Source organism: Asterias rubens, chromosome 3 (genome assembly GCF_902459465.1).
Source record: "Asterias rubens chromosome 3, eAstRub1.3, whole genome shotgun sequence".
NCBI lineage: Eukaryota > Metazoa > Echinodermata > Asteroidea > Forcipulatida > Asteriidae > Asterias > Asterias rubens.
Window position 1 is genome coordinate 21,164,993 of NC_047064.1, and position 11,181 is coordinate 21,176,173.

At 37.4% G+C, this 11,181-nt stretch overlaps 1 protein-coding gene across 1 annotated transcript; it reads right to left on the reverse strand.

Moving 5' to 3' along the window:
* Window positions 1-954: 954 nt before the first annotated feature.
* On the reverse strand, window positions 955-4,539 carry LOC117287724 (collagen triple helix repeat-containing protein 1-like). The gene is made up of 4 exons (XM_033768224.1): window positions 4,326-4,539; window positions 2,704-2,856; window positions 2,059-2,266; window positions 955-1,136 (listed from the first exon to the last, which is right to left on the reverse strand). The coding sequence occupies exons 1-4, from the start codon at window positions 4,416-4,418 to the stop codon at window positions 988-990; spliced, it is 603 nt and encodes a 200-aa protein (XP_033624115.1). The 5' UTR covers window positions 4,419-4,539; the 3' UTR covers window positions 955-987.
* Window positions 4,540-11,181: the final 6,642 nt, after the last annotated feature.

Sequence of the window (11,181 nt, forward strand, 5' to 3'; positions counted from 1 at the left end):
TTTTTACTTTAAAAAAATCTTATACAACAACATTAGTTATTAACAGAGTCAAAATCATTTATAAACTATCACCTATATAGGCCCTAATATAAATCTTTTAAATTATGCAGAATATTTACACTAACAAAACTTTATTACAATAAGTATGAAAAAAAGAAACTTGAAATTAAGACTAATAAAAAAGATTCAGAGAAAGAACTACTAAACGTGATCCCGTCCCATAGTTATATTGACCACCTTAAACATTCATGTTTAAAAGGAGTGTTTACTTGTGGCAATTATTTCAAAAATTGATGACCTCAAAGCAATCGCACAACATCGGTAAACAGTATGTCGAAAGGCCCACACTTCGTGTATCACAACTTATATATAAAACAACAAACCTGTGAAAATTTATGCTCAATCGGTCATCGGAGTCGGGAGAAAATAACGGGAAAACCCACCCTTGTTTCCGCACGTTTCGCCGTGTCATCAGCATTTACAGTGACGAAAACCAACTATGGCCCTACATTTGAAATTGTTGCGTTGCAAACGCACATTAACCGTCAACCAAGCTAGGCGCAATGTATTCAGCTAAAACTTTCACGTGGGGTGTTCTTTAAAACTTTGCTTATAAACAAACTGTACGTAGACAAACAAAATCGTATAGCCTAGGCCTATATTATGCTACCTTTAAAGGCACTGGACAGTGTTGGTAATTACTCAAACTAATTGTTAGCACAACACTCACTTACTTGGGATGGGGTTTGTTTGTTTTTGATAAAGAGGTTATTTCTCACTCAATTTTTGTTTAAAGACTTCAGGCACAGTGCAACAAGGGTGTTTTTTATTTTGTTATTCTCTTCCATGCAACTTCGATGACCAATTGAGTACAAATTTCCACAGGTTTGTTATTTGTATGCATATGTTGGGATACACCAAGTGAGAATACTGGTCTTTGACGTTTACCAAAGTTGTCCCGTGCCTTTAAAGACCCAACCCCTGGTATTAAGCATACGGCGACGCCGGTATCTCCTCAATAGATATACGAGACACGCTATTCCAACCCGTATGGTAATCGTTGGTACCATAACCACTACATGGACCCACGTTCAGCGTCACATCTATCCAACCAGCACTCAGACCATCGCAATAACCTGTACAGTGGAGAACAAATTTATAATAATTTAAATATTAAAAAATGTTAAAATTGCATCGGGGACAAAGAACATTTTATTTGGGTTTGACCCTTACACCGATGAGTGTTAGCACTGTTTACGCGGTACTTTCCCGAGTTCTGAGAACAAAATCATTTTTATATATAATATATATATAATATGTATTTATTTTGGTTTAAAGGGAAGGTACACGTTTGGTAATTACTCAAACCAAATATTAACTTAAAAACTGACTTGGTAACGAGCATTGGAGAGCTGTTGGTAGTACAAAACATTGTGGGAAACGAATCCCTCTGAAGTAACGTAGTTTTGAGAAAGAGGAAATTTCTCACCAAAAATAATAAAAGACTTCTAGCTAGAAGTCTTTTATTCCTATCTGAAAGCACACAAATTCGCCCAGCAAGGGTGTTTTTGTTGTCATTTTCTCGCAACTTCGATGGCCGATTGAGGCTTGTTATTTTATGCTTATGATTGGATACACCAAAAGAACACTGGTCTTTGACAATTACCAAACGTGTACAATGCCTTTAACCATTTCTCTGGTGAGTGTTAGCACTGTATGCCATAGTCAATACTCACAGCGAGTGCTGCGGGAAAAAAAATCACTGGCATATTTATACTCGGGTGGGATTCGAACCCACGACCTTTGCAATTCTAGAGCAGTGTCTTAGCAATTAGACCACCGAGATTGCCCGGATGCTATAGCGGACACGGCCTATAGGTCTGTAACCCTCATAGTCCACCTGACTTATGGAGAACATTATTTAGGCTGTTTTCGAAAGCGCGGTGCTAGGCTCCAGCTCATTCGGCACCCTCCACCTGTTCGTAGTCGAAGCTTGAGCTTAGCCTGAGCCTTCGCTCCGTGGTTTCGAAAAGGCCTAAGGTTGTTGAAGACTTTTACCTTGTACGACGCGGTTACGGTGGAGATCAGCCCCCGAGATATCGGCCAGGTACACGGCGCCGTCAATCGCATTCGGGTCGCTGCATTCGTTGCCGTTGAACTTGAAATACCAACGGCCACAACAACCATGACAGCAACAGATACGAGTACAGCCACTAAAAGCTACAAAGAGAGAACTTGTGGCGTAGAGCTTCTGAAACGGGCATGTCTGAGGAAGCATACGGAGTAAAGAAGAAAATCTTCACATTATTAACGGGGAATTGGGAATTTTTTGTAAAGCTAAGTGGCAGCAGCCTTACTAGGTAATTATGTACATGCTCAGAATTACACAATGGTACACTTTACATAGTAAGTCTGCTGCCACCTAGCGTTCAATAGTATCTTATTATGGGACTTGGGCACAACACTCAGAACAAAATGGCGACTTTGATCAAACTGAACCGACATTGGGAGCAAGAGTACATCAAATTGCGTTGATCGAAGTGTTAGAAAGGATGTTGATTTGTGCATCCTAATTATTGATCCCAGGTATCGGATGCCAAGACCTGTGTGAAGCACCTAAAACATTCAGTCTTTGCTAGCAACCTTCTAGGAAGAAACTACATCAGTAGTTTGTTGTCATAATTATTCAGAACAAATACTCACGTAAATGACCCCGTTATCGGTTGAATCCGAGATGTCCCAAACACACTGTCGCCAGTTCCGGACCGGTGAGACATTGTACCAATCACTGCTGGACGAATCACCTACGGAGCCCTTGGAACCTGCCGGACCCACGCCACCTTTCGGACCCACACACTGCCAAATAAACAGAAACATAAGAAGAGTAAGAACAACAAACTAAACATACCAGTTTTTGTTCAAACAAAAAAAGTTTCGTGTAGACATATCAAAGTGTATGCAAAAAAAAGAAATTTTGTAAAAGGTGCCTTATTTTTTTGTATTAACAAAACAGTACAAACTTTGCCAAATCCAATTTTTAAAATGTTTTTGTGCCTTACATTGAAATACATAAATTTTGTAAAACATAGCACAACAATAAAATACATCCAACATTTTTTTCACAAAAAAAGTGCCTCTCAACCCATAAACATTGAACAATATTCTAGTATCGTACATGTACGAATTACTTGAAAGGCACAACAGCGGTTTCTGGCACAGACCGTCATTCTACAGTGACTATTTTCTAAGCATATGTTTTGTACCCACTTTTCACATGTATAACCTAGTTCTCGCTTAGATTCTTGTGTGTTCGGATACTAACAAACCATGTGAGCAGGGCCCAATTTCATAGAGCTGCTAAGCACAAAACTTGCTTCGCATGAAATTTCTTCTTTGACAAAAACAGGATTACCAACCAAATTTCCACAGGATTTTCAGGATAAGCATGAAACAGCTCAATACAAGTAACAAGCAGTATGCAACAAATAATGGAAATTTAGTTGATAATCCTGTTTTTATCAAGGAATAAATTTCATGCTAAGCAAATTTTCGTGCTTAGCAGCTCTATGAAATTGGGCCCAGGTGTCAAAATGCTCAAAATGTGTATATTTAACTTGTTTAAAAAGTGCGTTCAACATTGTGTTAAAACTCTAAACGCATTATTCACAGTTAAATGGGATGACGCTCATGCCCCAATCCTTTGGAACCGTCTCCCTCATCAAACTCGTTCAGCTGAGTCTGTTGAAGTTTTCAAAAACATCTCAAAACTTTCTTGTTCAATGATTGATTGATTGACGAACTGTCTTCGCACTGTTAGTGCCATTGTTCATTTGCCTATTGTATAGTTTCTTATAAAGCGCTGTGATACCCTATGAAGAGCGTTCCATAATTTGTTTTTATATTAAGTGAGGGTAAACTCCGGCACTGCTTTAGTAAAACAAATTGTATTAGTAAAAAAAACTTGATTACATAATTATACACCATCAAAATTGTATATAAATAAGGAAAGACATGGTATCCTGCTCAAAAAGCAATTCTTTACAGAGTTGTAAATTTAAAGACACAAAAAAAGTAATCAAATGGAAGCAGTACATCATGCCTATTATTATTATTGTTTATTTTTATAACATTTTATTTAAATTCTCGGGACAATACAATTAAAACAAGCATAGGTCATCTAGGGAAAAAGTCACATTTATACACTATGCATTACACACTCTAAAATTACAACTTAAGCCTATTCCTAATTGCTTTAAACTCTTACTATGTAACTTCTTAATTTATTAACAACCTCTGATTAGTGTCAATCAAAGCTAATTGCTTACCTCTAACTTAGCATTCGGTATCCACGCAAGCAAGAGAACAACCAGTAAAGAGACCGCCATCTTGGATCTAGAGTCAACGTAGTCAGCAGCCATAAATCTCCTCGGTTGGCGAGAATATACTTCCCGTGCAGTAAACCAGACAGCAAGAAGCTGACAATACACTGTGGGGGATTAAGATCTATTTGGAAGGAGTTTAGGGTCTTGTAAGGTGGACACTGCGTTAGTTAAATGAATAATTAATAATGAAGTCTGATCGATCGATCGGAAATCGATATAAGTTGCCGATGAAGGACTCCTATCGCTCTTTTGGATCTTAACACATCTTACAATCAAACGTTGACAACTGCGTTACATATGGATTGCACATCTGTATGTATTCTGTGTGGTTTGTAATTGTTATTACAGTGGATACTTTTTTCAAAAAGCCGCTTTGTATTTTCAAATCTGTCATACAAAAAGTAGCCTTGTTCACTGAATTTTTGCTTTTCCTGTTCTGTCAGTTGCTGTCTTTGAAGTTCCGTGTCCTTCGATTTTCCTTAGAGGGCGAAAGGAAATTAAGATCACATCGAAGCAACATTTCGTCTGAGATAATATAAAACATTTAATTCGATGCACATGGAGACTCCTATACAAAGCAATGAGTAGTTTGATAACAAAAACTGTCCTGATAATATAAGGCGTGTTCCTAAATTCATTAAAGGCAGTGGACACTATTGGTAATAACTCAAAATAATTATTAGCATAAAACCTTTCTTGGTGATGAGTAATGGGGAGAGGTTGATGGTATAAAACATTGTGAGAAACGGCTCCCTCTGAAGTGCCATAGTTTTCGAGAAAGAAGTAATTTTCCACGAATTTGATTTTGAGACCACAGATTTAGAACTTGAGGTCTCGAAATCAACCATCTAAACGAACACAACTTCGTGTGACAAGAGTGTTTTTCTCTTTCATTATTATCTTGAAACTTTGATGACCGATTGAGCTCAAATTTTCACAGGTTTGTTGTTTTATGCATAAAAAATATGTTGAGATACACCAACTGTGAAGGCTAGTCTTTGACAATTACATAGTGTCCACCGCCTTTAATGGTGTGTTGACTAGCCAACACATGACCAAAATACACATAAAACGATATGAATCTATACGTTAGATCTAACTATTGCAATCATGAAGGACGCAGAAACCAAAGTATGGGTCGACAACAGCGCCCTCTCCTGTTATAATGTTACAATCATCTTCGCGTGGCCTTGATGATACACTCTCTTTGATTTTGAGTATACTCTTCAAAAGGGGAAAGAGATAAGGAAAACCTATAAAACAGGAAACTGGAGAACTTTGTCCTAAAAAGAATCAAAGGAAATAATTACACACTATTTATGATTATAATTATATACACACTAATATAACAGAACATAAAATGTATAAGGCGTTACTCCATCAAGATCATATCGCACTAGAAAGAACAATATCCTATAAATAATTTAAGGAAATAATTACACACTATTTTTTATAAACATATCCTGACGCAATCATGACAGCAGATGACATGGGTTTGATCAAACTGATCAATGAAAACTTGTTTATATTGCTCTTGTTTTGTAAAAGTGACAAACAATTTTGACAATTCCATCCCTGCTATTAGTAATAGGTACCGCAGTCCTATAGGTTGCGATTATTCCCTACCGATATATTTTTTCCCTCGAAGTTAAGGTTCTTCTCAACATACGCGTTTTACTTCAAAGCCTTCCACCTGAATTATCAGCTTTGCATATTCATAACACCAGCTGTTATAAGTCCCATCACCTCATCCCCTTCTTCCCTTAAAATAAAACCTTTTTTATTTAGCCTTCGAGAAAGACTCTGCTAGGGTCGAAACGTCAGGCCATTAACTATTTTTGGTATTTATCCACCATAGATCATTTTGGCTGATAAGAAGATTGGAACAGCTAATTCTTTTTTTACTCCCTAAAGTAAACACGATTTGGGTGACTAGAAAATCTTACTGTAAAATGAGACGTCCGTTATCGACAGTTAGCGTGAGATGATCTTCGTAGTAGGCCCTACACTTTGGTTGTTTTGTTCATCCAGGCGCTAAATTCACACGCGGTGTATAGCGAGCGTTTCTATAGGAGCCCCAGTCTCATCAACGGCACAGTCAGCGGATGCGGTTGCCATGAGCAACGACCCGCACCTAAAGGTCGGCCTTGTTTGGGAGCAAGATTCATGGCTGTGATGTGAGTTGATGGGGAAATTGCATTTGGAAGCATTTCTCTCTGTGTTAGGCGCTGTGGTGAACGTGACTAGAACTGACTACTAGCACCAGGCGCGGGCAGACATTGCGTACCGTTGGGTGAAGCGTAGCAACGGTATGATAAGCCATGCCGCTGACGCCAATTTGTAGCGAGTGTCCCGTACTCATTATGCCGGCCCAAGGTTGGTTCGAGAATCCGCAACGGAATTAGTTGGCGGTGGCTAATTGCTCGGGAATCTTTCTATCGGAGTAGGTTGTAGTTCAGTGTGATGCAATCTTTTTGCGTCCATTTCTACAACACATAATTTGCCCTATTTACTGTCACGATTAGAACAAAAATGATCAACAATGAATCCAAAAATAGATGGTATTTTTTGGAGTAAGTTTTGTCATAACTGTTGCTAGCTCTCGACTAGTCTCCATTGTCAGCATCTACAGTTGCATACAACAGGTGGGTCCATTATTTCATTATTTACTTATCATTTTGTATTTCATTTCATAAAGGGAATTTGTGTTGATACGCACTTGTGCGGTGGTGCTTATTTTCTTGCTCTTTTCTATGTCACAAAAGAAAGACCGTGAGTTTGGTTTTTTTTAACAAGGGCACAAGCTGGTCCCTCTTCTATAACTCCAGCTCATTTTATTGGTAGGCTACAATTGTGCATAATTTCAGTAAATTTATAAGTTGAAGTATACGGATATGATTATGATTTTGCGTCGAGGACAGGGACAAAGAATATTAATTTCAGTTTTACCCATATAAACCGATATGTGTCTAGCACTGTATACTCAGTACTTTTCCGAGCCCTGTGGACAAAATTTGTGTTGTTAAAAGTAATGTTCAAAACAAGTCGATCCTCAAATCACATGTCCATGAATATGTCATATTACCCGGGTGGGATTCGAACCCAAAACCTTTGCAAATCTAGAGCAGTGTCTTACCAACTGCATAATGATACACTTCTTTATTATTACGCGTTTTTTTTCGCCTAAAGGTTTTTTTTCTGACGGTGGTTCATTCGTCTCTGTGATACGGCGGTGTTCTTTTTAGAACAATAATCTTTCGCTTCGTTAATCTGTCACGATGTACAAAGGCAGTGGACGCTAGATGATAATTATTAGCATAAAATCTTACTTGGTAACAAGCAATGGAGAGCTGTTGATAGTATAAAACATTGTGAGAAACGGCTCTCCCTGAAGTGATGTAGTTTTCGAGAAAGAGGTAGGTCTCGAAATCAAGCATTTGAAAGCACACAACTTCGCGTGACCAGGGTGTTTTTTCTTTCATTAATACCTCGCAACTTCGATGACCAATTGAGCTCAAACTTTCAAGGGTTTGTTATGTTATGCAGATGTTGAGATACACCAAGTGAGAAGACTGGTCTTTGATAATAACCAATAGTATCCAGTGTCTTTAAAAAGGTACTTGGGTCGGCGTGCAGCGGTAAATGGACGTGATGGGGTTGAATCAGAGAAACGGAGCAATTAGTGAGCAGATTTAGTCGTCAGTCATGGAACGAATTGCTTTATTCAATACAGTTACTTGTGTTAAAAAAAACCTGGAGGGCTAGTTTCATAGATACATTTAGGTTTTGGAACTGTTCGTTTGTTTTGGAACTTGATGTGCCTAAGCAGGTACATGAAAATGTGCCCTCTTTCTGTTATCAACATTTGCTTGGGGGGTATCATTGAGTGTATGAGAGGACCCTGATATTCTCTGAAAAATTCATCAAGTTTTTATCACATTTAAAGACTTTTCTCTTTTTATACAAAATGGGAGTAAAGAGTTATATTAAAAGAGGATTTTGCAAAGAAATTACAAGTAAATGAAGCATTGTGCAAAGTCAACAGTAATAATGTTCCACTTTATCATAACGAACCATCAGAGCGAGTCAATAATATCCAAAAGTACACTGAAGCATTGAACAACAAACATTGTCGACTCGACCGAGTAAAGCATAATTAATTGAGTTATGTTTACATTTGTTCTAATTATATGTTCGACTGCAAACAAACCACCATCTTGAAAGGTGTCATAGATTGGTAACTATACTCAAACAATAATTACCATAAACTCGTACTTGGTGAAAAACAAAGCAGCTGTTGCTTGTAAAGTATTTTGAGAAAGGATTCCCTTCGCCTATGCATAAACATTTGCTTTGACAAAATCCATGTCCTTTATGAGATTGCTTTTATTTTTACCGCAATTTTTTTTGTTTTGTTTCGGTTTTTGTTTTGTTTTGCTCTGCTTTGTTTTGAGCTGTTTACTATTAATATTAATTGTTTGTTTTGTGTGAGAACGTGCAAATGAAAGAAATGTGTATTTAATACGGACATTCCAACAACAACAACAACAAGGACCAAAGAAACAACTGAAATCACGAGTAGTTTGTAAGAAGGCACCTCCAAAACAAACCATCGAAATTGTTTCTTCAGGATCGTGAAATGTTTTGCCTAGAGTCATGTAGTTTTTAGATCATTTGCGTTGAAAGGACAGTCAGTTGATTAGTTCAACTAAAAAAATGTGAAAGCTTTCAAAAATGCAGTTTATTATTAGTCAAGGTCTGTTTTTCTTCTTCAGTACATTCTATGTCAAAGTACGCAATGCCATAGTGTGCCTCTTACATACTATATATATTTACTAATTGTTCAACTTGCCTGTTTCATTGAATAACTTGTTGACATACAAATGATGTACATCGGAACAAATTTCTTTACAGTGAAGTCCATTATTTGTCTCTCCTCAATCACAGCCTAAGTAAAGAACAAAGGTGTCTTTGTTCCACAGGCTTATTAATCTACACGGAGTAATTATATAACGTTGAAACAAATAATATAGGAGACTTTTGAGACGCTAGATCGCAGCATGACTTACCAGGTAAAGCCACTGAATAGACAATTTTACCTGGTAAGTCTGCTGCCACCTAGCGTTCCAATAATTGTATCTTACAGTTAAGCTACAGAGCTTCCTCTATACAAAAGAACGGAGAGGGATGGGTTAAGTCAATTAAACGTAAGACAATGTGAGACTTTTGAACACTGGGTGGCTAAACTTCACGTAGTTCTGAGCATGCGCGCATCACCCAAAACAATAGCTTTGCCTGGTTGAAGTCTGCTGCCACCTAGAGTCCCACAAAGTGTCCCATCAATTTGTCACCGTTTTAACATCAGAGACAACGATGTCAAAACACGTTCATTTTTGGAAGCCGAAAGTTTCCCGCCTTTTTTGTTACATGTAAAAGTTATATTATACTCTAATTATCACACTGAGTGACAGATTTGAGTTTTCACGAAGAGACAATTTGTAATCATCTCACGAAGTGCCACACTTTCGTTTGCACATTGGTTTAATCACGAGCCGTCCTTAACCAGACCTCATTCAGATCTTATTGTTCACCAAGGGATAAACTTACAAATTCAAAACAGGGACTCGAAACCGAGTCCAAACCGCTAAAATAGTCAGATCATTTCCTTTGGTATGTTCTGTATGCGTTGAGTAAAAAATGAATTCGTGGTGCAAGACAAAGAAAGAAGCACAAAGCATGCACTTAAATCGCCATTATGTCGATGCACTTCGGATCCTAATTGTTTGAGTGAAGTCTCTTAAGTGCAAATTTCAAAACGCTTTTAGCTCTGGGAGAAGATTCATTTCATTTAAAAGCTCATGCTTTTAAAATGTTTTTCTTAACCATGATATTTCGAAAAAAAATGTCTTCAAATGGTGTCCATAGGGCCTGTACTTACGACGGAACCTGTCGTGAAAGTCTTTCTGTTATGGCCCTACAGAATTGCTAAGAGTTCAAAAAAAATTCATCATTTTAAAATGTTATCCTGAAAACTTACTGATTAATGTGAACTTCATACTAAAACCATGTTTTTTCTGTGAAATATTCCCCCCTGAAATGAAGTCATATTCGACAAAACACAAGTTTTTGTTTTTTAACCAATAGCTGATTTGGCTGTTTGAATGAGAATCTTAATTATTTACAGTTTTTACCCGCAATCTGTATACATAGTCTCTTTTGTCAAATATTCATGAATAATTGTAACAAAAAATTAGAAAATTTGGTTTAGTAATTTATTTTTTAATTTATTTGTATACGGCTGGAAGTAAGACTATCTCCGAAGGTCACGTGGGGTATCCGAACCAAATAAAGTGGTTCGGATAACCCACGTGACCTTCGTCTTTTGAAAAATGCGTTAAAACGGCCAAATTTGATGGTTTCTTTTAGCAACTTTCTTCTCCATTCCTGGAAGACCTTTAAAATCATGTTTTAGTGTATTTTGTAGCCAAAACAGCCCAACGAAGCCGGTGTGTCCCTTTGAACGAAAATTGTGCATGGTTTTCACACAAAACCGATTTAGGTTTAAACACATCATGTACAATGTTTGGTCACACAGCACAACAACACTGCCTGCCACTGTCTATCAAATCTGTCAATCATGTAGCATTATTACCTAAATACTGGGGGAAAACCCTTTTAATGGCACTATACACTCATTTTCAATTGCTCAAAATAATTGATAGCATAAAAACTTATTTGGTAAAGAGCAATGGGTAGTTGTTGGTAGTATAAAACATTGCGATAAACGGCTCCCTCATGG

Bases quoted from the DNA above. Each gene is read 5' to 3' on its own strand.
- LOC117287724 (XM_033768224.1), bottom strand. From the start codon at position 4,418: ATGGCTGCTGACTACGTTGACTCTAGATCCAAGATGGCGGTCTCTTTA. The intron at 2,857-4,325 runs GTAAGCAATTAG...TTTATTTGGCAG, and splicing joins TACCGAATGCTAAGTTAGAG to TGTGTGGGTCCGAAAGGTGG. The intron at 2,267-2,703 runs GTGAGTATTTGT...ATGCTTCCTCAG, and splicing joins CCGATAACGGGGTCATTTAC to ACATGCCCGTTTCAGAAGCT.